At 43.5% G+C, this 26,035-nt stretch overlaps 3 protein-coding genes across 8 annotated transcripts in view; 1 reads left to right on the top strand and 2 right to left on the bottom strand.

The window, feature by feature from the left end:
* The window catches only part of LOC119228995 (nck-associated protein 5-like), a 36,367-nt gene extending 29,446 nt beyond the window's left edge, over positions 1–6,921 (bottom strand). For all 3 annotated transcript variants that reach the window (XM_037489053.2, XM_037489052.2, XM_037489056.2), the window contains exon 1: positions 6,263–6,921. The gene's annotated coding sequence lies outside the window, so the exon portion shown is untranslated. The remainder of the gene's footprint in view (positions 1–6,262) is intronic.
* Positions 6,922–9,250: 2,329 nt separating this feature from the next.
* ftcdnl1 (formiminotransferase cyclodeaminase N-terminal like 1) lies at positions 9,251–13,518 on the bottom strand. 3 transcript variants are annotated; one of them, XM_037489062.2, is made up of 6 exons: positions 13,223–13,518; positions 12,690–12,812; positions 12,327–12,425; positions 11,665–11,820; positions 10,833–11,021; positions 9,251–9,834 (listed from the first exon to the last, which is right to left on the bottom strand). In XM_037489062.2, exons 1-6 carry the CDS (start codon positions 13,245–13,247, stop codon positions 9,407–9,409), a joined length of 1,020 nt encoding a protein of 339 aa, XP_037344959.2. In that variant the 5' UTR covers positions 13,248–13,518; the 3' UTR covers positions 9,251–9,406. The 3 variants fall into 3 exon arrangements, with proteins under 3 accessions (XP_037344959.2, XP_037344960.2, XP_037344963.2); XM_037489063.2 differs by having other exon boundaries at positions 12,327–12,422; positions 13,223–13,515; XM_037489066.2 differs by lacking the exon at positions 13,223–13,518 and having other exon boundaries at positions 12,327–12,589.
* A 151-nt stretch (positions 13,519–13,669) lies between these two features.
* LOC119228997 (sentrin-specific protease 7) lies at positions 13,670–25,437 on the top strand. 2 transcript variants are annotated; one of them, XM_037489058.2, is made up of 23 exons: positions 13,670–14,220; positions 14,964–15,052; positions 15,818–15,883; positions 15,995–16,095; positions 16,944–17,192; positions 17,704–17,828; positions 18,098–18,204; positions 18,490–18,805; positions 19,001–19,137; positions 19,629–19,751; positions 19,859–19,892; positions 20,523–20,750; positions 20,832–21,202; positions 21,418–21,545; positions 21,707–21,823; positions 21,898–22,014; positions 22,268–22,363; positions 22,453–22,634; positions 22,741–22,787; positions 22,884–22,927; positions 23,157–23,225; positions 23,307–23,457; positions 23,542–25,437. In XM_037489058.2, exons 2-23 carry the CDS (start codon positions 14,996–14,998, stop codon positions 23,677–23,679), a joined length of 3,003 nt encoding a protein of 1,000 aa, XP_037344955.2. In that variant the 5' UTR covers positions 13,670–14,220; positions 14,964–14,995; the 3' UTR covers positions 23,680–25,437. The 2 variants fall into 2 exon arrangements, with proteins under 2 accessions (XP_037344955.2, XP_037344956.2); XM_037489059.2 differs by having other exon boundaries at positions 13,671–14,220; positions 18,493–18,805.
* The last annotated feature ends 598 nt before the right edge of the window (positions 25,438–26,035 follow it).

Raw genomic sequence — 26,035 nt, forward strand, 5'->3', positions numbered from 1 at the left:
GTATGAGTAGTAGTAGGAGTAGGAGTAGGAGTAGTAGGAGTAGGAGTAGTAGGAGTAGTAGTAGTAGTAGGAGGAGTAGGAGTAGTAGGAGTAGGAGTAGTAGGAGTAGTAGTAGTAGGAGTAGTAGTAGTAGTAGGAGTAGTAGGAGTAGTAGTAGTAGTAGGAGTAGTAGGAGTAGTAGTAGTAGTAGTAGTAGTAGGGGTAGTAGGAGTAGTAGTAGTAGTAGGAGTAGTAGTAGTAGTAGTAGTAGTAGTAGTAGTAGGAGTAGGAGTAGTAGTAGTAGTAGTAGGAGTAGTAGTAGTAGTAGATAGTCAGTGTATCTCTATGAATGTCTGCTGTGAGACAGTTTGTGACTTAGTGAATCTGTGCACCCCCCCATAGAGGGACACAATAAAGAATAACTGTAATATTACGTTGACACTAATAAAAGAATATAATGTCTACGAGACACTTCAGTCCCGGCTGATATTTTGTCACAGTAGAAAAGCAAAGATGCAGCTTTAACGATGGTTCAGTTTTCTGTGTCTCAGGAAGCTCAACATGAAACTAGATGTAAAGAATGCACTTAAATCAGAATGGTTGCTTTGTTGAAGGTCTATAGACCTGCTAGTGTTTCTAATGCTGCTACAATTGTGATATGTCAGGTCGTCACTCATGATACACTAAATAGTATTTTCATTTTGTGAGAAGAAGAGAAGATTTGCGGGATGATGTGAGCAATGAGTCAGCACTGCCACCTCGTGGTGAGATGAATACAAATGACAGAAATCCTTTAAACGCTTATCCCTTCCTCCTTGAAATCTTACGGATCTAAAAAATAGACATTTCAGATGCAGTCAAATGGTTAATACACATCTTTTTTTCATGTCCTATGAAGCAGCATCGAAAAACCTTTTTGTGTTTTTCTTGTTTTCAAGCACATGAAAAGATACTTTACCTCATTTTGCATCAGTACACAAGGATGAGCACAGGTGAAATTACTAATGATACTGACACAGTAAAGTCTGTTAATGAAATTCTCAGAAGTAGACGTAGTAGTAATGGCAGTTGAGATGGAAATGGATTCCCATAAATGAATATATTTCTCAGTATAAAGAATAGAGAACTGCATGAGCATTAATAATGAATGCATTGGTTTGTAACGGTACGTATTGTATAGAATTCTGATAGCAGACAAAATTGAGTGATATTGAGTGAAAGACATTTTAAATATCTTTTGGACTGCAAGATCTTGCTTTTATGTTTTTTATATAAGGCTTAAACCTCATTTTTCAGGATGGGTTTTCCCAATATTTGGCCAGTAGATGGAGGTCTTCATTCATTTTGCAACCAAGTCCTTCAGCATCTGCATCGCCGCCCTCCTTCTGTGGAAGTGTGTTCTTCAGTGACCAGATTACACCTCGAGTCAAAGGGGTTGGTTTATTTAGCTGAGTCACATGACTTGTGTTACCTAACAAATAATAAAGAAACGTACCACACTGTTACCTAACAAAACAAAAATCATACCTTGTTTCCAATTTGTCCAAAGCTTTTCCTAAAAGGAGTCTTCTTGATTTAAAAATGATTTGCAATGGAACTATGAAAGTTCTTATTTTGTATAAAGAATCATTAAAGAATAAATCTCATCTGTCAAATAGCAGATAACTTATTAACCGGATAAACCCCCCTAATATTATGTGAAGACATTTAAACTGGTACTTGGAATAACAGGCTACTGTGAAAGGGCAGCATTATGTGCAAAGAGAGTCCATTCTTAGAGCTCAGCATCTATTGACAGACAGTGACACGCGGTTCCTGGGACAATCAAATACCAACAGAGGTCCGATTTGTGTCACGTTTCATTCATTGATTCACACTCATCTCTTCTGGGCTGTGGTTCAGATAACAGAGAGAACTCAGATAATAGATAATATCTCTCTGATGGAAGTTGAGTAGAAGTCGAATGTGTGCAGTAGAATGAGTGGGCACTCATCTGTGAGGCGACCCTTCTCACCCCGGAGGTCCATCAGGACCAAGACCTCCTGCCACAGAAACAGCTTCTTGGGTCCCCCATAGACCCAGATACTCCATCCCCAGAACCTCCACACCGTGGTTTCATGGAGAGATATCGTGGCATCACCAGGGGCCGGTAGTGGAGGGCTGCTACGTCCCTGCACAGGATTGGTACAAAATGGCCGCCACTGCCAACACTACATCTCCCAGAAGGCCTGAACAAGCCCCCGCTGTAGGTGTTTTAACACCTTTTTATGAAACTGGGTGGAAGGGTTCGGCTGGTTCAGATGAAACGGGAGGTCGTGGTTTCTTCTTGTCGTGCCTGCAGCTCTGAGTGTGTTCTACCTTCTATATGAAGACACACTGAATCATTTAGTCATGAAGAGAGGGAGAAAATGCAATCAATTACAATTTAACTAAAGATAACCTCCTTGACGGAGGCAATAAAAACTACAATATTAATAGTTATACTTCATCCTCACACTTTGCTGTATCAATCAATCTGTAATCTGATTAGGGGAGTTACACTGATCACTACCCTTCCATTAGATGATATTATTCATCCCACATTAAAGCCGTTTATGAACGGCAGAAAGGAGAAATAAATCTAGCGTGTTTACTTTGACTTTTCAGAGAGAAAAGCGCTCCAGTGTAAACAGAGTAATTACACGTCTTCCTTTTGGGTGGAAGGGTAAATTGGTGTAATCAGCCTCTGGCATTGATGCTGCAATGGATTGAGATGTTTGGCCCCTGGGTATCTAATGAAAACATTCTTCTCCCCACAGTCACATCCTAAGTGTGCTGGTCAACTCTCAGTGGACATTCAAACATCAAGCTCAGGGTGCTCCTGCAGACCTCCGAGTACAGCAGCACAATAAGCAGGTCTGTGCATCACGTTCCACGTGTACCTTCTTTGCACCATGGACAGAACGTAGAGGCTTTCCTCGCCTTGTTTCTTTCACTGTGCTCCTCAAGGCTTTATGGAAATCAGTGGAGGAGGCGTCATTGAGGGTCAGTGTTCCACTAAGTTAGGAAGACACATTCTTTGTCTTATCTCTAACAAATGAAGTCGACCTTCCTAAAGGCCTGAAATATCTGCAGCTGGAAAACAAGTAGAAACAAAGTAAGGAAATAATAGATTACATAATATGTAATCAAAATATCTATTTCATTCCGTCCAGCATTTGAGAGAGTTTTAAAAGATCTGATAAAAATGGAAATTTATGCATCCTTCTCTCCTTTCATTCCACAAATAGTTCCTGGATGAGATATTTTTAGCACAAGGCTATTTTTTATGCTTCCTTGATGTTGGTGAAGGTTCAAACTGTCGCTTCCAGGCTCTTCTCTGGTTCTGCAGGAGGCCTTTATGGAAAAGTCAGGTTCGATCTTAGATGGAGAGCTATTTAGTTTCTTTAATTCAGGGAAGGATTTAGCTCTTTCTCAGCTCCAGCTTTTACATCATTACATCACGTGTCATTTAGCTGAAGCTTTCATCCAGAGCGACTTACAATAAGAGCATCTCAAACCACAAAGAAAGTGTAATTTCATCAAATAAGCTGATCTTCAACTAGTTATAGATCAGATCCATTATGAGTCCAGTTTAAGGTCTACAGTGTGTTAGTGTTTAGTCTGAAGAGGTGTGTCTTTAGTGTGAAGACGTGAAGGCTCTCTGTGGTCCTGATGTCATCACAGAGCTCATCTAGTCCCTGGATTTACTTCTTTGCTGTTTAGAATGAAATGATATTACTTCATATAGTTTTGTTGGCCTGTTCTTATATGTTTGTAAGTCTATAACTAGCCATGAAGCTGTTTCCGATGTTCATTTGAAAACTATTGATTACTGCTGGTCTGAGGTTGCCTCTACAAAGGCTCTTTAAGTAGCGCACCAGCCACTACTTACCAATGTTTTCTGACCACTTTGGGGCCTCCCTGTCAAGCCTTTCTTTAACCTCTAGGCTACCGCTGACCCCTTTTATGCCACTGCACAATGCCATCATGCAGCCCCCCAATCGAATGCATTAGACTATCTGCTTCAATGCACCAAACACAGAATCCATGCACACAATGGAGATCGCCTTGCCTTGAGCTACTCCACATCCACTCCTGTTTAAAGGAATGTTCTACAGCAAGGTCAGGTCAGCTCTGTTGCTACCATAGCGCTGCTCAGACGTCCAATGAGGCAATGCACTGTCAAATGGCATCATATGTGGAGCAGATCAGTGAGGTCTCGCAGTGAGGCGGGTTCATGAGGATAAACGAACCCTTATTTTTACACACTGATCGTATTCATCGTGTATAACACTTCTCTGTGGAGCCACATCTCCTATTAACTGTCAATAGAACTACACAAACAAACAAAGTCTATCCCCAACAGACTAGATGTGCATCTGCAGTGAAGCTACAGTATATTATACTGTATATTATATATACATTATGTACAGTATATTAGACAGGACTAGGAAGCGATTATTTTGGACCCATAGGATGACAGATTTGGACAACAAGTTGGTTGGCATTTAAAGGGCTATAATAAGATATAATATATAATGCCATATATAGATATGGCATTAAGAAGTAACATGCTGAGATTACAGAGTATTTATTATGTAGATGCAATTGTCTTCAGATGTTTAAATATATTTTATAGAAGGACAGCACTTTAAATAAGCATACACGGGAGGACTTAAATCTTCAAAGTTATAAAATTGTAAGCTCACTCATGTACTTGTGTAAATGTATAAATCTGCCAGTTTGCTTCTCCAGCAGTTTTTGTAAAACCACTTAATAACTTATGAGACTCCTCCCCTCACAGCTTGGTGATATTCAGGCCCACAGTCTGTGGGTCAGTGGAAATATAAACTTCCTAAATCACCAGAACAGCTCATTGGAGTTAAACCGCCCTCTATTGCTTCAGACCCAACAACTTTAGCAGTGTATCAAAAGCTGAGTTTTTTTCCTGGATTTTTGTGGTTCCAGACAACTAAATGGACATAGCGTCAAAATAGATTTTCCTCCATTTTTAATTATGTTAAAATTATCATCTGGGCAATTGTAACCAAATTTGGGACTGATTAGCTACACGGAAAAAGATCCGTTTGGGGGGTCGCTTATGTTTTAAACTCTCTTGCTAAGGCTGGCTAACAAAGTTAATTGTCATTTTACGTGAATCTTGGTGCTATTGCAACCACACACGATGTCTGATTGACTGTGACAACAGGTGGCGCTGTAGCAGCGTCATCAAGTGTGTGTATGTGAGTCATCCAGCATCTCCAGAAAGGTTCATCCAATCAACTTCACACTTGGTGCAAGGAGCCATTCGGAGCTTCTGAGGATGAGCAATTGGTCCTTTTTGGTCCCTCTTTAACTTACTGAAGGCAACGTTCTCACCCAATTATCAGGCTGATTAGCCAGCTGCCCGAGGTTTGAACTTCTCTTATTGGCCCTTTTTTCAAGTCTTCTCATAACAATTTCTGTCCCTTGGCACACGAACAACTGAGTGCAACACTATAAATATCCATCTGAAATCTGCCTGGTCCTCTGCTTGATGTCAATTCATCTCTGAATGAAGCAGTTTGGAACAATAACTTCTGTGGTTTGACAACACATGAAGCTGATCCTGGTGCAATGATGCAATCTGATTCGATATGGTCACTAAACTTCATTTAGTAAATAAACACAAATTGAAACAGACTTTCTCGAGCTGCCAAATCATACTCCAACAGAAAATGTGCTAATTTGGAAGTGAAAAGACTAAACCATCATACGACTGAATGAGATCCTCTTTGTGTCTGACGTGTGTCATCGACTTCTTTCAGGGCGCTGGATTAAATGAACTAAAAGGACCTGACCTGACCTGCACTGACCAGACTGAGGAGGAAGATACTGGGTCAAATTTTCCTTCCAACCAGAACAAAGCCAAATGCTTTCAGAATCCCCAAAGCTCTTTAATAAATGTTTTATTTAGGTCTTCTCAGCCTGTCCCATCCTAACCTACTTTCCTCAGTACTTTGGGGGGAAGCATAGTTACTTGTTGCACACCATGACATCTCCTAGATCATACATTATGCACAGAGATAGTCTGCATAGTGCATGCACACAATATGGCATCAGTTCACCAGCACCGTGCCATGGAACTGTTTGAATAGAGTTCTATACCCGGCCAATAGAAAATGAGCATTATCGTAGTATTTTGTATCCCTAGAGGCGCGTGCACATGCAAACCCCGACAGCCTGACACGTGAGCGTGCATGCCAGAGCAGTGCACCCTTACCCTGGCGGCGTGGGGTCCGTGTTTCCACGGAGACGTCAGCAGAGGCGGCGGGTTGAGGGGTCTCCGTGTAGAGTATTCCTCGTGCACATCACACCCAAAGAGCACTGGAGGGGCGGCGCGGGGCGAAGAGCCACGACTCCACAATCTGGGTCAGTGCCGCTGGAGCCATCCCCACCATGAAGAAGGTAGCTGAGGAGTCACAGGCCCACGTGGATCCTAGCATCCGGCCACAGTCGCATCCTCCAGCTGCCGTTGTTCTGCATTCTGGTGCAACGGACCCCGCTGGGACGGAGACGGGAGCAAATCCACGAGGTTCTCACAGCCACACACGACACAAAGAGCTTCCTGCTACAGTCTGCACGCAGCATCAGCCTCTCTGCATGTCTCCTCCTCCTCTCCGTGCCTCCGCCTGATTCACTGCTTTATCGCTCTATTTCTGTCCTTCTCTGATGCTCATCCATATTTCCACTTCACTGCCCTCTCTTTCCCTCTAATTCTCAGCTGTGTCTCAGCGCTGCGCTCAGCCTGTGCCCAGAGGATGTGGAACATTTGTGCAGGGTGGGGGTTGGGCACCGCTGCCTTCATAGGTGGCACACTTACTTCCCACACTGACTGGTTAGGGATCCTGGCTCTATGGCGCTCACGTTTTGGGCACAGCAGCATCAAACTGCCAGTTGCACTGGGAGGAATCCGCTTGGCCTCGTTTCTTGTGAATGTTCCTGTTTTTAAGTCAAACATCTGAGCATTCGTAGATGGGATTAAGGGCTGTGATTAACCGTCACGCCGTACTTGATTGCCAGAAATCTTTGGGCTAGGAAAGCCTATCAGGGAAGGAGGAGGTGATTTGTACATATAGCACGATAAAATCACTGCCGGCTTGGTAAGTAGCTCCTGCAGGAAATGCAGCTTTAACCAATCTGCCTCTTTCTAAACAGACAAGACACATTTCTCTAAATTCTAACAACAGGAGGAGGGGGGGTGTGGGAGGCAGTGTGCAGGAAAGAAATGGACAAACAGGGAAAGGGGGGAGAAAGGGGGGAGAAAGGGAGAGAAAGGGGGGGGGACAGAGAAAGCAGCAGGAAAGGAACAGAGAGCTTTGGAATATTTATAGCAGGCTGGAGACTGATGTAAAGAAATAAGCTCCTCTATTTCTGTGCTCTCGTGCACATGGTTGCATCTTGGATGGTACGCTGTCAGGCTACGTCACATCAAAGGAACCTGATGGTGCTTCTGCAGCAGCACGCGGGAACATACATGACGTTCTTGGAGCAGAAACCACACCGAAAAAGCGATTTGGGCTTTTTGATGGGATATTAACTGACTTAATAATGGAACCGATCACCAGAGCCGTTAGACTGAGTCACGTAACCAATGGGCTTGAGAGGAACGTGGGGAGAGATGAATTTCACTGATTTATATTTAGTCTTCTTTTCCTGGGAAGTCAAGTGTGTTTCTGTCAAAATGCCAAACGCTGGTTTCAATTTGAATCATCTCGTCAAAATGAATGTTAATGTCCACAGCGGAATATTTCTTGCAAATTTAAATCGTTTGTGTACACGTGTGTGTTTGTGTTGACAGGATACCTCTGGGCTTGTGGTGTGACCTAGATTAGGTCTTGATGCTCCCAAGCCTGGCAGGCTGAGTGAGTGTGAGTGTGTGTGTGTAGATGCAGAAGCGAGACGAAGACAGCAGAGAGAAAGGATGTGTGTGTGTGTGTGTGTGTGTGTGTGTGTGTGTGTGTGTGTGTGTGTCTAGATGCGACTAAGAGCTTCAGCAGTGAATGTTGACCAGTCAGAGAACTTATTCAGCGCAGAGCTTCTGCCTCAAGGGTCAAACTTTACTACCTTACTTTAAATAGTGCAAATTTAGCTTTTGACACCAATGCAAACTAATCCAACTGAAGGATTTTGTGAATCATACTACCTTGTTTGGTGAGTAAAGATTAACAGATTATAGGCAGTTCAGGCTCAGGAATTACTGATGTCCTGAACATATGACCGTACGTGTTGGCTTTTAAAAAGCTTTAGTGTGACTTTGCCTTTGTGCCACATCCATACATCGCAGGTTGTTATTACCTACAAGACAGAAAGTCCTACTTTGATCCATGAACGTGTTGCTATTCAATGCCTTATGTAAGAAATGAGTGGAATCATCTCGCCCCAGTAAACCCCTGACCTACCCTCTGGACAAATATGTCTGAGCATTATTAAATGGTTAATCATGTGCGTCATGAGCTCACACTGTACTGTGTATATATATATAGTGTATAAATATGCTTTTAAAACTAGGCTCATGTTTCCTAAATTGACACTGCAACGTGGTGCCAAAGGACTGGATGTTTCTAGAAGAATTCAGTCCATGTGATAAAAATAGCTGTTTCACACACAGATGGAGACTCTCCCACAGAGTCCTGCATGGAAGGCTGATGATGGGAAACGACTCATCAGCAGAAGCCTCATCAGTAAACACAAGTGTCCCATTTGTTCCTAACAGGAAACAATAAAAATTCCACTCTGGAGGACCATAAAGTGGGATTAATTGGGTAGAGAAGAAGAATTCATGTTATTAGTTGCATAGAGAAGAAAGTGAAATAGAAACTCAAATAGGTGTATTGGAGAGAATGTGGGAATATTGGCCAGTTTACCCTCATGAACATAATACCAGGGTAGAAATGTGGAATCAATACTTACAATATTTCTTCAGAAACAGAAGAATCAGAAACAATTGCTCATCATTTCATGATTAAGGGTTTTGGTTTCTATTGCTCACGCATTAAGGACCAGAACATCTCCTATGTGATAGTTAAAACGCTGCAACCTAACGTTGTCTTTTTAAACTCTAATTACTTTAGTTAGGTGACTCACTGCTCCTTCTTACTCCTTTATGGAAACAAAGGACTTGAAAACAAGGAATGGATCTGATCTACGATCAGTGGACTTCTTTCAGTTTATAGCGACGGTTTGAGTCAGTCAGACAAAAGTACTCATCAGCTAACTGCTACTAATCCAGCTTGTTGAAATAGAGAAACACACTTCCTTTCATACTATGGATTTTGAGTAGACGTCTGACATTGTCAGCAGAGCTTAATAAACCGTCAACTCTCAAACAAAGAGGATGATGTGGTGTTTTTTAATGGATTCATTTTCACATACGGACCTCGCCCCGTTCTTTCCAGAACTCAGCGATCCCTTGAGCTAGTGCAATCTCTGCCAGGCGCCTGCATTCATGGGGGGTGAAGCCCACCAGCGCGGTGCCCTTCACGCCGACCCCCCGTCCCCCGGCCAGCTCAGCGACCCTGGTGGTGATGAGGGAAGCTGGAACGTGACAGTAGGGCCGCCCGCCGATGCTGAAACACGGCCAGCGCTCCGTTCCACCAGGTGGGCCCCCTTCCACGCTTTCCACATTACAGGCGATTTCCACAGCGCCACCGTGTGGCAGCGCCAGCACCTGCACCCCGGGCAGCCCCCCCGGGGTCGACCCCCTGAGGGCCGCGGCGATGCTGCGTGCTATGGCCATGTCCTGGGTGTCGATAGTGACGTTGCAGTTCATGACGTACGGACTGGCCCCAACACCTGCAAGAAATCAGCCCCAGTCAGAACCAAAGGGTCTTCAACAGGTGGAACATCTGCTCTTCTTCAGCCAGAGCAGCACTGCATTTTGCTTTTGAAAGGAGGCTATGAAGGAAGTGTCCTCAAAATGCAAACATCTTGTTGCTCAATTGCATAATAGTCTGACAAGTTGAGATATTCAGCCACTCATACCATGTTTTCACCCTTTAAAACAGTTGGATAGACATTCAAAAGGTCTAGAAAGAAGCTCGCTCTTCAAGGGACTCACAGTTTGCCAGAAATCGTCTTGATGAGACGACAATGCTCGACAATGATTGAGTCTTTATGTAAGAACAACAGCACTGGATGACGTATTGGACAAAGATGGAAGGAGGCAGGTCACCACCAGCTGTTTTACAGGCTACGTTGGTATTTCAATACTCACACTGCATGCCAACAGTGTTTGCCTCGTGTAATCATTGCTAATGTGCATCATGGCCATCAAGTGATGCCTCTCCAGGGTGCTAATGTGACTACACCATGAGAAATTGGAGAACACAATCATCAGCCCTCGTTATGTGCAACACTTTGTCTCATCGTTGGTGTGAAGCTAACGGGGATCTGGATACATCCATCAGCTCAGAAAGCAGGAATCATCACTTTCATTTGGCTAAGTCACACTTCCAAAGCCTCAGAGTGGCTTCAACTGAACTTTTCTTTCCCCAAACAAGTGTTTGCATTATGGGAATTTGAATGCTGCTTGACTGGAATAAAGTTAAAATAACCTGTTAATATGATGACACAAAGATGTGTGGATGTTTACAGTAACACAGCAATGATACAGAGTTATTAGCACATTAGTTTATTCTGCTTTTCAGAATCCCTGCAGGACACTTTGCATTGGAATCAACCAAATCAAATGAATTTCCTCGTACTAATAAACTTAAAAGTGATATTCTAGCGTTACAGGCTCAGCAGGAACATGCAGTGAGTCTTGTGTGTGGAATTTACCCAACACTCACCTGTTAGACCCAATGGATGGTGGGGCTGGGGCCCCATGTCTGGCCTGATGGCCTGCAGCTGTGGAGTCTTCTTGAACCAGCCCATCTCCCGTCTCCTCTGTGCCAGGCCCCGCTGGAGGGGGGAGTCTGCCCAGCCAAACAGGAACGCACTGGTGCCCTGGACCCGTTCTGTGAGTCCCTCAGCCACAGCTGAGCCACAGCGACAACGAGAGCACTGAGAGCGTGACCGACAAAACCCACCTGGGGGGTGTGATTCAGACGGAGGGAAACAAGGACGCGAGGATCGCTCATTACGCGCATGCATTAATACAGTGCTTGTTAGGACTTGGCCAATTGTTATTCTGAGATCACACCACACAGATTAGCATACACGCAGGGACACTGCTTGTTATCAGCAAGACACACGGTGGCTAAATCAGCTGAGAAACTGTGAAACTAATCAACAGCACGGGGAGCGAAGGCTCGTCACCTCGTGGGTCACGTGACGCGGGCTCTAGGACTCATTACTCGTACCGTATGGCTGTGAAGAAGGCACGAGCTTTCCATACCATACAGAATAGTCAAATACAAGGTTAAACATGAATTACAGCGGCCCACTGCAAAGGGGAAATTGCAATTTCATGTCACATTGCCTGCATGCGTCATGCCTCAGCGCGCACAGGGCGGTTTGTTCCAGCCACGGACGACGTGAAAGCACGTTGGTCTGCAAACTACTCAGGAGACACTGAAAGGATCGTCTTCTTTCTCATGAACAACTAACAACCCGAAAGCTACTGAGCAGATCCAGCATGAGCCAACAGGCACTCACACACATGCACAGATGGCATCTCACCCCGAGCCTCTTTAGCACAGTCCTCCACTCCTACTTCCTCCCCCAAGGGGTAGATGGGTATGAGGTCCACGGCCCCCATACGTGGGTGGACCCCCATGTGGGCGCCCATGTCGATGAGCCCACAGGCTTCCTCGCATGCAGACAGCACCGCCTCCCCTTGGGCACCAGAAACATCATGACAATACATCAGACATGAGGCGAAGTGATGCTTACGAAAGTAAACGGCAGTAAAAACACAGTCAAGTTTTATATTTTTAAGTTGTGTGTTTGCTTCAGGAGCCATTTGGATCCAAGTCTGAAATAAAATGATGAGAAACAGAAGGTCTGGTTAATTTAAGCTCTACAGCTATAAACCTTCACAGATTTGGCTGCATTGTCAGAAGGTTGTGTTCGGGGGAAGCATTCAATAAGATCAACTTTTCTCTGTGATCGTGGCCAGAAAAATGTTCATCCTGATTTTTGTGTGCATGTTTTAAATCCCTGACAAAGCTTATTAAACGATTTGTTCCCCCTCTCAGAGGATTGGAGAGCAGAGGAGACTCAATCCTTGTGGTACCACTACAGCAAATGACTCACTCTATTGTGCATTCGTCCACAGCAGGACTGCAATGTAAAACCATGAAAAACCATTTCAGCACCAATGCAAGAGGCTCAATACTCACTGATGGAGTCGATACTGGCAACAATGGTGATGACAGAGCGGTTGTAGTCATGGTCATTGAAGATGTTCAGCACTGTGGTCCCCTCTCGTCTAACACCTGCTGTATAATCATGAGAAAGTCCACCGAGGTTCAAATGTTGTTTCAGGTCACTGCCATGAAGTACATGCCCAAATGAGACAGCAGCCAGCATCACAGGGACAGGTGGGCAGAGTGAGGAACATTATCCTCCAGACTGATGTCCTCGGCATTCAGCATATTTGGGGCTGTAATGTAACTTGTTGATTTATTTTTTCTCAGCAAGACAGAGACTCAATTTTGTATTTTTAGTGATGATCATAATAATTACAGGGGATAAAACATTGCCTTTATTGTTGTATAGGGCTGCTCTGGCCACAGTCTCCACCAGCTCTTTCCTGCGAGCTTCAGAAACGTTGAGAAGACAAGCCACAAGTCTCCGGCCGACGGAGCATGAGGCCATATGTTGTTCTGTAGCAGCCGGAGAAAAGGCAGAAAACATGAACCAGAACATGAAAGATGAATAAATACATGGCTACCATGGCTATCTTAAACTGCTGAATGGAAACATATCCGAATCTTTAATGATGCTGCCACCTACAGACGGTTTGTGGACCTGCTGTTGGCCATGACAACAATACAGCAAACTACAACAAAACACAGCCAAATTATACAAAGTCTACCACGATGACCAGAGCCTATAGAGTGTGTTCTGGAGTATGGACTGAAGCTACAGTAGAATTATTTAACTGTAGTGCAGCTTGTCGGTGTTATTACTGAGTGTCTCTACATCCGTGTTGACTTAAGTGTTCAAAGTCCACTCTGCTCATTAAAAACTTGCAACTGCGCCTAACGTGTTGCGCAAACAGAAGCATACTTGCGTTGCGTGACGTGATCTTTCAGCATTGACAAGCTAATTGCATTGTGTTGTTGATCCGCGTTTTACGTAACGTTGAACAGTGAAGAGGCTTCTAAACCGTGCACAATGCACGTAAATAGACTGTAGCACGTGGGACGTTAGCTAAAGATAAGAGAATGAGTGCAAGATGGTTCACTCCACCTTTCTGGAAACCTTCGATGCATCTGTTGGACGCCATACTTTGCTTTGCGCTTATAACGTCTAACTTTCTAAGTTTATGTCTATTCCCAACGGTTACTGAATTAAATACATACATGATATATGTTCGTTCAATCTAGAATGTAAGGGATCTATTCTCTGTATTTAATCATTATAAACATATCAATATATGTATCCAAACTATTCAAGAACGTGTTTTGAAAATTCATTTCCTTTCATTTCTTTATCCTAAGCGATTGCGTGACTGGACGTAAACCGGAAGTAGAGAGGGATACTTCTCTTTTCAAGAACGCTTCTTTGGAGTCAAAGTAGCAGCACTTCCGGCTTGCTGACAGCTCCAGGTTGTGTAGCATAGCTTATAGCATAGCAATACTTGTCGGCGTCTTAGTCAAGGATGTTTCATATTTGTTCATTTCCAGACACAAGTATAAAATCTGGTAAATGGTAGAAATATAACAAATATAGATGCAATACAATACGAGTATAATAGTAGTTCACTAGGTATTTCTTATCAGGATTAAATAATCAATATATTCAAAGAAAGGGGGCTTCTAACAGCGCCCGGGAACAAACAATAACCTCTTCCTGCATTGGCTGCTTCCCATTCAACACTTCCGGTGACCACCGGATGTTGCTGAAGTTGCACCGAAGCGCCTGTGAAGTGAATTCCAGTCCAGCAAAATGTGTCTCCGCAATGTTTGCAAGGGTTTCAACAGGGGCTGTTGAAACCCTTGGTTTGTAAATAATTGTCTGCACTCTCCTTGTGTTCTGTGTTGATATCGAGAGGAGCCCCGGCCTCGGGTAAGCGCACTCTCCTCTCGGTTCAGCTAGCATAGTGCACAATGTAGCCTAGCACTAGCAAGCTAGCCTAATGCTAACGCTTTCGTTTTCTTCTGTTTCTGTCGCATCCAACCTGCACCTGCAACTATTTAACGACACACACTGCGGAGCTAATGACCGTAATAAGGTTGACTTCCGCATCACGTAACATCACACACGCTATTTGTGCAGCCAAGATTGTTTTTTTTTTTTTTAATTCCAGCACCCGTTATAGCCGGAACTATCGCAGTATTGTCTCACTGTTTCAGCAATTCAAAAGATGTCTATTATTTGGTCGATAATTCTATACAAATATCAAAAATCAGTGTAATAAAAGAGAAAGTCCAATATGTTTTTCTCCGATCATTTTGTTAGGAATTTATTAGACAGCTTTTGAAGTTTGATAATATAGTGCTTTCTCAGTCCCAAAGTGCAGATTTTTGTTCTGCCTTTTTGTGATGATAATATCAGTTAAAAATGAATATATAAGAGGCTATTTCCATGTAGTTGTCTTTAATGCCCTTTTGTTTGAGCCTCCAGGTTGGATTGGGATTTACGATTCAACATGTGAACATTGTATTTTAAATGATGTGATTAAGGCACCTAGTTTAAATATGAAAATGTTGCCTCACAAATTTGCTTTGACAAAAGTGATATCTCTGTTGTTGCTTGTTTCATATAAAGTGGTCCTGACCATTTTCTTTTTGTGTGTGTTTTTCTTGCAGTGCTCTTGCTGTGTCGTACTAAGTTGTGGACCATGATGGAGCAAAGAAGAGCCTTAACTATTCCTTTTAATGTTGACCACGATAACCGGGTATTTGTGACCAACGTTTTTTCCACATACATTTTAGCTCGTAACCTTTCAGAAACACTGACGCTTACTTGATGGCTGCCGCCACGTCATGTTGTTTCACTCACAAGCTTGTTATGATCTACAACAGATGAATGACTTATTACAACATTGAACACATGTCCCTCTTGTTAAAAGAATTGTTTCTAAGTAAAAATCTGCTGCTAATCTTTAAATACTTAAAGAGTCCAAGATGATTCATTAAATTTCCTTGTTTTGTGTGACCTACAGAAGAAAAGTTTACCATTGAAGTAAATCCCAAAGCTAAAACTTTGGAGCTTCTAAAAAAAGCCATAAAGATAAATCGACCTCTCGGTTCAAATGCTGCACAAACATGTGTTTGTTAAAGCAGCACATTTGCTTTTTGCCCCACATGTTCTATTCTGAATAGAACATGTGGGGCATGTGAGAATAGAGCTCAGATCCTCATCTGTGTGAGAGAGAGAGAGAGAGAATTAGCACCTTCGTGTCCACAGTTAATCTCATTCTGACAGATGGTGAGTTTAATTTGTTTTTGGCCAGATTGTATGCTTGTTATTTGGTAATATCGTGTGTGTGTGTGTGATAGAGGAGACGTACCTCAAAGTCACGCCCCCCCCCCCCCCCCCCATTTTTAAGATAATAGGTTTAAGACAAAAAATTAATCACAAATGTATGAATACCAACATTGAAAACAGAGTACACACCAAGCAAAGTGAATACATTAACTAACCATTCTGTGAATTTTAGGTGGAAAACCCACTCAAAATCTCCATTCCATGTCTTTCATCACATTGTGGGAAGTTAGAAAGACAGGTACAGCACTACTTTTTGTTCCCTGAGTGACCACATAAACCAATGTGTCATGGACATTGAGCTGGTATGGATTACTCCTGATGCTCCCATCATTCCCTTCCCTTTTAACAGGTTTCCTGGACGGCATTTTCAGGTTGCAGACGTCGTAGTTCGGAGCCGATCAATGGATCCCTGCTGTTTGATCGCAAGTCTGAAGCACTGGAAATGGTCAGGTAAGCACCCGGCCGCAGGGAGACTCTGAGAAATGGACTTTTTCCGACTGTTGATTGCAGGCTAAAACATTGTCCTGCCTGTGACTTAAAAACCATAGCGTTGTTTATACTGATCTGTTCAATCCGTTACTTTTGGAACAATTGGAGAAACCATATGAAACATTAATAAGAAAATGACACACAAGCATAGATGGCTACTATTTTTGGACATGGGAGTATTTATCCGAAATGTCAGCGTTCTGACCTCCAATACAATCTGTAAACTCAACCACGTCGAGTAGGAAGACAATCGAAAGCACGGGATGAGAAGAAGCTACGAATACTTTCAATGACCTGTGACATCACAAAGCAAAACCACTTAATTCCACACGCTGCTTCAAACGTCTCTTTAAAAAGCATCAGGTAATGTGTTATAAGCTGAAACCACTGAGCTGCCTCCAAAAATACACCTTACTTGCTCTTCATCGCTGTTTCTTAAACTTTCTCCATTTTCTAAACGGATTAATGTTTATTAACGCTGACAGAACCAGAGAGCTGTGATGTCTGTAGAAGTAACTTACTTTCCTCACTGATTGTACAGAAACCTGTAAAACCATAAGTCATCAAGGTTTCCTAGAAATTGGGTTGTTTCATTTGAGTCGATGGCTTTTCTATTACCTGTTTGAAGAAAAACTTTGTTCTGAGCACCATGACTCAAGGCCAAGCTTATCATGACTGCACACATGGCTGATCCACACCCCTCCCCTTTGACCTTCTGGTAAACACAAGCTCTGACCTATAACTTATGGCTTAGAATACCTTGCTCTGGGAAGGTTGTAAAAAAACTGCCTCTGTGTTTTATCCTGTAGGAGGAAGCCCTGTCTGATCTTGACCGATGTCCTGCAGACAGAACCTGGGAAGGCCTACATGGAACGGATCAAACAGTGCGGTGCTGTGGGGACTGGGACGTCCCGTTCGGGGAGGGCGATCGGTCGATCCAAAAAGGAACCTCTCGTCCGCAGAGATGTGAGGTCCAGACGGAGTGAGTCCAGGAATGATGAGAACCAGAGTGTCTCCCCTAAATGCAACCAGAGGACCACCTCCCCCCCCACTCATAGGTACGAAGTCCCTGTAAAGTCAACAGTTTGGCACTTTTTATATTTGTTGCTGTGAACATGATAAAACCCTATTGTCGTTCCAGCTGGTTTGCTTTGCTTGGCATAGTGATCGTAAAATGGGGGGGGGGGGGGGGGGGCAGCCTGGACCATATTTTAAATGAAATAAAGAGGCTCTGAATTGGTCGCATATTGAGCCAAACTGCAGCTGCTCAGCGTCACTTTTTAATGGAGGTTGGCTTTCTTTGGCTCTCAGTGTTTCCAGGAAGAAAACATGGGGATTTTATTTGAAATAATACCTCACGGAAAGTCTTTCGCAACTTGGATTCTTGTTCCAATAAGTGTTTTTGCACTTTTTTTCATTGGATATTTTGTGACACGATTCATTTTTATTTGTACATGAAGCTCCTGTTTGTTTTAAAGTACTTTGGGGCTTTTAGCTCAAAAAATAAGATTTTCTTGCATATGGAACAATGCGATTTTTTAATTTGTATTCTTTTCATTCTCCCTTCAGGTCAACTCTCAAGAGAAAATCCCCAAATGGGGACAATGAAGTGGGCATAGAAGAAAACCAAGATATTGAAGAGCTCGTAATAGGAAATGCCAACAGAGATGACTTTAGTTTCTCTGAGGTTGTAGGTGTGTAAACATGAAGCTGCTCTTCATGACCATTGATACTTTTACTTTGAAGCTTGATCAGCTGATCCCTTACAACTTCATTAGTACCTTTCCAACTTGGCTACTCTCCCCCGACTCTCTCCCTTAAGGGTCCTGCATCCAACAAATGCCACAATTTATATGTCTAAAATAATACTAAAATGTTCCCTCACTATAGTAGTGTCAGTCGTGGGAATCAGGCAGTCTGTGGTTTATTTGAGCCCTTATCAGTCTCTATCTGCATGATACAGATTGCGGTTTGTCAGTGAGTTGGGAGCCTGCTATGGACACAGAAAGTTGTGACGACTTTATCAAGGACAGGTTGACTGATCCAGAAAAAGAAATGGAGCACAGTCTGGTGAGTTCACTTATTTAAACATACCACGAAAGGCTCAAAGCACACAGCCTGACGTGGACCATGTGATATTCATCTTATCCCCATCATGTCTTGCATAAGTCCATGAGTGCATTTTAGTGCTTAGTGACCCTACAACACGGCTCTGGATTTAATTCACCACATGAATGTAAAAGCCACACAATGATTATGAAAAGATTCACACGCTACCTGTTATCAGATAGTTGGACTGTAAAGGCAGGAAGGGATCCTTGTGATTCATTTATTATTATTATTCTGTGCTCTCAGCAGAAGAGGAAAAGAAAGGATGTGGGCTCCCAGTGCAATGGGACCTGCAGCCCCAAACACCACCGCCAGAGCGTCCTGCGTCTCCCCGGAGAAGACCGGAGAGATGGAGGACCGGCCCCACAATGCGTTTCCCTGGAAGGAAGCGAAGATGATGGAGATTTGGAAAACCTGGACCGCACCATCGTACAGTTCAGGGTGGGAGTGGAGCATCCAACAGAAGTTCTCGTCCCAACCATCTGCCCTGAGTTGGGAACCGGAGAGTCCACTGGTGCCCCCGGGAGGAGTCCATCGTCTATAACCAGCCCCTATGAGCCCAGTGAGTACAACACCTCAGGGGGAGGATCTCTCAACTTGCTGCGTTCTACTAATGAAACTTTAGTTTGAAAGGAAATACGATTGTTCAGGCAGCTTAAACCCGTTTCTTTGCTTGAACCTTTTCATTAGTCCACAAACTGAAACAAACTAAATTCTAAAGCCAATCAATGCATCAGAACTTCTTTTTTTCTTCTAGTTGTGCTGTCCAGTGATGATGAGGAGAGTGCTGAGTCCAGTACACCGACCACTAAAGAAGACGCAGTAATACAGGCACGATCCCTGCAGGAAGTTCTGCCCAATCAGCTTCAAACTTCTGATGTAGAAGACATCCAGGTTGGCAGAAAGTGTCCCTTTATTATGTTAAATAAAAAACATTCAACAGAAACACACTTTATAGAACATCAAGAATGTTTTGGTCTGCAGACTTAGGCCTGTGTCAGACTGGATCAGAACGGGACTGAAATCTAATCATGAATGTGGTATCTCTAAATGTCTCTATCAAAATGGCTTATTTCAATATTTTTAGTTTTTCATTTAGTCGTGTTTAAAATTAGAGATCTGCAATCACAGTTGAGTGGACTCATAGGAGCTTGTATTCTCCCTCTTGAGATGAGAGTTAATATTCTACCACTAGATGGCGCCAAAGCAATGCTGTTTTTAAACATAGTGGCTTGAACAGAAATAGTATTCAATTGAAAAAGTATAAATATGTTTCCGCTTTATTGATTGGCCTATTAGCTCGATCTCATTGCAGTTTAGTGTTCAATACTCTGTTACTCTGTATTACCCTTTCTCTCCAAGCTGAGTGTGTTTGTGTGTTGCAGGTATTTCCGGTAGTTGCAAATCTTCTCGGCCCAATGAATAATTCATCACTTTCCAGTATAGGCTTCTCCTTCTCCATGCTGTACTGTGGAGGTTTCCAAGGGAGAGCAAATGGAGACTTTGTGGTAAACTGAACAGCCAGATTCTGAGTCGATATAGTTTATTCATTTAGTATTCCTTCTGCATATTTCAGGACATGAGGTGTGACAACGTTTTCTTACCTCTTTCACAGATAGCCGACCATCAAATCATAATCCCGCTCAAAGGTACCGTCATGAATGGTTCTTTGAATATCAAGGAGACTAAAGTCAAACCTGTGGCCCGGGTTGTTTTAACCTCCCTGTTTTGGTCGTGCTGTCTGCACAGCATCAACTCACAGCTTAGCGTCTATTTCTGATGCTCGTGTGTGTGTGTGTGTGTGTGTGTGTGTGTGTGTGTGTGTGTGTGTGTGTGTGTGTGTGTGTGTGTGTGTGTGTGTGTGTGTGTGTGTGTGTGTGTGTGTGTGTGTGTGTGTGTGTGTGTGTGTGTGGGATTAGACCCTCAAGTCTCTAGTGGACTTTCACCTTCTGAGCCTGTGAAATCTCTCCTTCAGGAAACTATGTCTTTGAACCTAGATTTGTGGTATAAAACACACACGGTTAGATGGTATTTTTTGTAACATCGCCACGATAAGATAACCCTTTTGATGGAAGAACATATTTATTTATATATGTAGACAGGTGATGGGTTTGACTTTCTTTGGTTTTGATGTTGATGGAAAGTAACCAGACAAGACAGGAAGTGTGTCCTCTCTTTGTGCGTGAGGCATTATTTTGAGTGTGGTTAATTCCCAGCATTCATCATTGGATACAAACAACAGAAGGGTCTAAACTAAAGTGACCTCCTCTTATCTCCAGGCGCTGATGAGGAGGCGGAGGTGACTCTAACCGTGGATCGTAAACACGTGAGGAGGTACAGTGTGTGGGAACAGCAGGACCTGGAGGAGCGGGGGCTTCGCCTTAAGGACGGCGAGGAGCCTTCCCCCGCCGCAGTCCTTATGTTTTGTGTGTCAGAAAGGTCCGCTGCCTCCGTGCAGCGAGACCTCCTGAAGCTGTGTGTCCCACAAAACGGAAACACAAGCTCTGGTGAGACACCTGTGCATTGAAATGGCTTTGAATTGGTTGAAGTGTCACATTATTTTAATTGTAAAAATGTTACTGGAACAGGGAAGGTGAGCCCCTTCCTTCTGCTGACGCTGAGACACCCTGTGGAGGGAATGGAGGGGGCTTTATTACGCTCCCTGCTGGACATCGACTGTCTCAACAGTCTCACACATGAACAATCCACCGGCAACTTAGACGCATGTAGGGGCTTCCGCACTCCGGTCCTTTCTCTGGATGACAGCGTAGAGCTGATCAGAAGAACTGGCCTGGGCTCTCATCTGCTGTCTCTGCTGGGCCTGGAGGCCCCGGACTCAGACCAGGATGGCCCACATTCTGATACCGACAGCGCTCCACACATCCAGCCGCAGGCCCCGGAGAGAGAGACTGAGGCAGAAAAAGAGCCAAAGACGCACCTCAACCCAGACGAGGCTCAGGTGAGTTGTTTAAAGCAAAGTTATTGATCTGTATTTGCTCATTTGTAGAATCCCAAAATAGTTCACTTGTAAGCAATTTTGGATGAAAGTCCGAAAAATGAAGTCTAATTACTGGACTTCTCCTGTCAATCACAATGCAACCCCTCAGGCTTTGGGAACTGCTTTTTCCACAAGTGTTAGATGTATAGCGTATAGATCTGCATTTCCTCCCACAGGAAAGAAAGGTGGAGCCCCCCCCTGTTTATACACTGTGCCATCGTAGAACCAACGGATCCTTCTCCGTGTCCATGTGCAAACCGCGCTCCAGCCTGATTAAATTCAAGCACCAGGGTCTGGCTCGCAGGCAAGTGACCGAAGGATCCTTCATGCGTCCTGCAATACACACTGATGCAAGGTTTCCTCCCAGGATACACAAAGACTATCAGTACTACTATCATCAGTACTAGACTATCATCTACTGCTACTGCAAACCGCCTCATTCTTCTTTCCTCCACCTCTGCTCAGGTTGATCCAGTTCCCCCCTCCCCCATTGAAAGGAGGAATAACCGTCACGATGGAGGACCTGCGCTGCCTTGACTGTGGACACTTCCTGAATGATGTTATCATTGACTTTTATCTCAAGTGAGTAGGAGAGTCATTCCCTCACTAGATGGTTGGGATGCACTATTGCTCACGCTGGTGTGTGTTTGAACCAGATACCTCCTCCAGAATGCTTCTGCTGCGTTGGCCGAGCGCTGCCACATCTTCAGCAGCTTCTTCTACAAGCAGCTCACACGGAGGGACAACGCCAGTGAAGGCGTCACCAGCGACTCGTGCGTAGTTTGCTTTTCTCTTGAGACTTTTTCATGTGTGCTTCTTCCAGGAGGAGACAGCCGCAGCCTTGCTTTCTTCTTTTTGTGTTTCATGTGTTACCAACATGAAGTTAAACAGAGTCATTTGCTTCCACCTCTTTCACTAATGCTCAAAGAGTTACAAATACTGTAATAATAGTTTGAGGCTCAGTATCTAGCAGCAGTAAACATGCCTATAGTTGTTTGTATGTGTGTGGATTCTTTGCTCCACCAGTGGTCAGAGGCAGAGGCGGCACCAGCGGGTGAAGACGTGGACGCGCCACGTTGACATCTTCAACAAGGACTTTCTGTTTGTTCCTGTCAACCAGGAGTGAGTTTAACCTCCTGGAGCGGCGTATGGCACACTGTTTGTTTCCTGCTTTACTCTTTGCATCACGCGTCTCTCTGTGCTCTGTTTAGGGCTCATTGGTATTTAGTCGTCATCTGCTTTCCTGGACTGGACGAGGCAAAGTCGGAGCCCTGGATCGTTTCAGACGGCGAGGTGCGTGATCGAGAAGCGGCTCCGGGCTCTGAAAGCCCGACTGACGGCCCTTACACGCCGTCCACGTTGGACCGCGACGCCGGCTTGGACACAGAGACAGGTGAGTGACACCAAATGATGCCTTAAACGGCGCCTTGTCTTTGGAATCACCCTCTGTTGTCGTTTTTCTAGGGATGCTTCGTTCAGTTTGTTTTGTGTGTTTTTAGAGACGCCTACGGAAGATTCCACTAAAGAACCAGTGCCAGGTCCAGTGGTAAGAAATCATTTTGTCCTGTGCTCACAAGGAATAACGTTAGATTCTCTTCATCTCTCTCACAGACAAATGTTGTCTTCTTTCTTTTTGTTGTAGAGCTGCACAGAGCAGACGTGCCAGAAGCAATCTGTTAGCAAGAGGTGAGTTTACAGTTAATCTGCTGCCTGGTACCTGTGTTGGTTTGAAAGGGTTCCTTTCATACATCATCCCTGCAAACAAAAACATGGAGCCAGACTCTCTGAAGGAGAAAAAGTGAAGTTGTGATAGACCACCTTTGAGTTTGCAGCTATGATGTGTTTTTATATTCGCATCACTTGCACACACACTGCCCCGCCCACTAATGACGGATGGGCCTCTCGTTTTTTGTAGGCCGTGTATTCTTATCATGGATTCCCTCAAACTCTCTCTTCATGAGCGAGTCTTCAAACTGTTACGAGAGTAAGTGTGACACCTGGATTCTGTCTGCCACTAGCAGCATGTGTGCGTTTGGGTGTGAGCTGATGTGCGTTTGTCCCTCAGTTATTTGCAGTCCGAATGGGAGGTCCGGCGTGGTTCTACCAGGGACTTTAGTCCTGATCAGATGCAAAGCTCTCACTGCAAAGTTCCCCTGCAGGACAATAGCAGCGACTGCGGCCTCTACCTCCTGCAATACGTCGAGACTTTTTTGAAGGTAAAGAGCTGGACTGAATCTCACTTTCTAAGTCATCAAGTCGTTAATAATCAACACAGAAATGATTCATGCTTCTGCTCTCAGGACCCTGTGGTGCACTTTGACCTCCCTCTACATCTACAACAATGGTTTCCACGCCAGCAGGTGCGGCGGAAACGAGACGAAATCCGAGATCTGGTCCTTTACCTTCACCGAAATCAGAACCATGGCAGTAACAGATGAGGGTTAATAGCATTTCCTTTACATTAGGGACGTATTGTATTATACGTTAACTTGAGTAAAACATGTTCCTCCAGCTGTCTTTGGCTCCTGTGAGTCAACAGTGGATTTAAGATGATCAAGCAGCTCTTTTTGATATGAAAATGTTTCTACACCCCACAACGTTTTGCTATTTGTTTTTATGCAGCAAGATTTTTTTATAAAAGCAATTATTTGTATTTATTTTTATAGGAACGCGTGTAAACAGGATTAGTAAAGCCGAGTTTGTACAGCAAGTTTTACTTCTATTTCTACTGATATTTTAAGTTCATGTGTGACTTCCTTTTTTAATTTGTCATTGCTTTTTGATTGAAAGCTCTTCTGGTTCTTCATTTCTTGAATAAATGCACATTCACTGAATAAACACAGGCATGTCCCCTTTCTAAGAATATCACTATAATGTAGCTTGAAGCCTCCGTTATTCACTTGAAGTATTTTAGATACATGGTAAAGAAAATAAAAAGCACTCTGTGCCCATCTCAGTTATCACTAACCCTCCCAGAGGAAACCATCACCAAACCCTCAACGCTCTGTAACCAAGTGAGCTGTCGTATGCTTCTTCCTAATCTTCCCTCCATATTCCCAATAGATCCACTTTGTACATTTGCCTAATTAGACCAACTTTGGATGTTTGTCTCAATGCAGTTAGTTGTTGGTTTGCATAGACGATATTCTATATAATCGGATATCATATATGTTAATGATTCTATTTGAATAAAACTTCTGGGGTTCAGATAATATGAAACCAAAGCTTCTAAATGAAGACGCATCAAGTGACATTTCTGTCAGTCACTACCGATTCTGAGCCTTGTTTCTCTTTTTCCTCATGTCTGGGTCTCCCTCTGTCAAGGCACTGTGTTGGGGTGTCAGCGCTGTCTTGCCCCCTTGTTTTTCCCAAACTGGCTGCACCTGGTTTCCTGAAGCGAGCAGCCAATCAGCGGAGTTTAAAAGCAGGAGGATTGATGTGTTCAAGGGGTTTGTTTTAACGCACTGACGCGGCTAGAGGTCCAGGTTTGTGGTGACGGGTTGAGGACCGCAGGGAAGTTTGGGGTATCCTGTACATCACGTAGGTACTGAGTGTCTAGAAACATTAGGTTATTGGTTGGTGCTCCCTGTGTATTTTTGATGGACCTTATTAGAGAAGCAAGGGAAGCCATTTTGTTTCTTTCCCAGAGGTAGTAAGCCAAGCCTAGTGTTCTCTTAATTGCTATTTGTTTGGCACAACTACAACAGTCCCAATCTCTCCCACCTGATAGAACCTATTTATTTTGTTAAGCCTGTGTAAATAAATCTTATTTAAAACTGTTACTCTGACCTTTGTCTTTTCACGTATTCTTTGACTGCCCTGTGCTCGTCCCCCCGAGGAATGTCTTTTGCATTATTAATTCTTCTTGTTTGTTTTTTTCCATTCATTTTTCTGGAATCATAAAGCTAGATTATAGCATTAAACAACCCTAGTGACAAATATGACAAATACCAACCAGACAACATTTGAGTAGGGACCTGAGTCTTGACTTATTTTCTTTGCTTTACTATTAATTCTCTGTTTGACCAGAGGAGCCAGGATTTTATCTCAGGCCAAAAGCATTCATTTTTAAACGTGTCTGTCCACTACAATGCCAATTTAATCGGTTCACAGGGTTAAATGGTTGGCTTTGTTGGATTTAATGTCTCAGCGTGTCGGATCCCCTCTCAGTCTGACTGAGTAACCCCCCCGATCCCCCGATCTGTGTTGGCAGTGGGCTGCGACCATTAAGCGTATACATCTACACTCAGTTGCCAATTCATTAGGTATACTTTATTAAGGTAGTAATGATACAACAGTCCTGCATTAATTCTTAGCATGCTTCAGTTTGGGCAGGGTAGGCCTAATCAACTAATATTTGTTTGTGTTTGAAATTGCCGTATCAGAAGCCTCTCATTCGGGACAGCACACACTGTCAATTTTTTAATATCAATTTTTAGTGATATGAAGCTGTTCAAAGGTGTTTGATCATAAATGTACAGGCAATATCTGTAAAATAACAGCGTTTCTCTGCAGATCTTTAAGCGATATCCCTGTATTGAAAGTGTTTGATTATAAGAATACAGACAAAATCTGTAATATTTAGTCATATCCCTTTATTAAAAGTGTGCGTTTCTCTGTAAAATTCCTGTAAATGTAGGGTTTTCGCAGTTTATTTAGTTATTTTAATTACTACTTACTTACTAATTTGTTTGGCAGTTGCTACTGCCAGTCATTTGACCTTCTTTTTACGTTTTTTTTCTCAATTCTTTTACAGTGCACTTAAGAGTCCAACGACTCCTTCCATGGCTCAGT

This window comes from Pungitius pungitius, chromosome 10 (assembly GCF_949316345.1).
Source record: "Pungitius pungitius chromosome 10, fPunPun2.1, whole genome shotgun sequence".
Classification (NCBI taxonomy): Eukaryota; Metazoa; Chordata; class Actinopteri; order Perciformes; family Gasterosteidae; genus Pungitius; species Pungitius pungitius.

Bases quoted from the DNA above. Each gene is read 5' to 3' on its own strand.
- ftcdnl1 (XM_037489062.2), bottom strand. From the start codon at position 13,247: ATGCTGAAAGATCACGTCACGCAAC. The intron at 11,821-12,326 runs GTGAGTATTGAG...CTGGTGCCCAAG, and splicing joins TGCCAGTATCGACTCCATCA to GGGAGGCGGTGCTGTCTGCA. The intron at 11,022-11,664 runs GTGAGATGCCAT...GCTGTGGCTCAG, and splicing joins CTGTGCTAAAGAGGCTCGGG to CTGTGGCTGAGGGACTCACA.
- LOC119228997 (XM_037489058.2), top strand. From the start codon at position 14,996: ATGATGGAGCAAAGAAGAGCCTTAACTATTCCTTTTAATGTTGACCAC. The intron at 18,205-18,489 runs GTGAGTTCACTT...CTGTGCTCTCAG, and splicing joins AAGAAATGGAGCACAGTCTG to CAGAAGAGGAAAAGAAAGGA. The intron at 23,226-23,306 runs GTAAGTGTGACA...TTTGTCCCTCAG, and splicing joins GTCTTCAAACTGTTACGAGA to TTATTTGCAGTCCGAATGGG.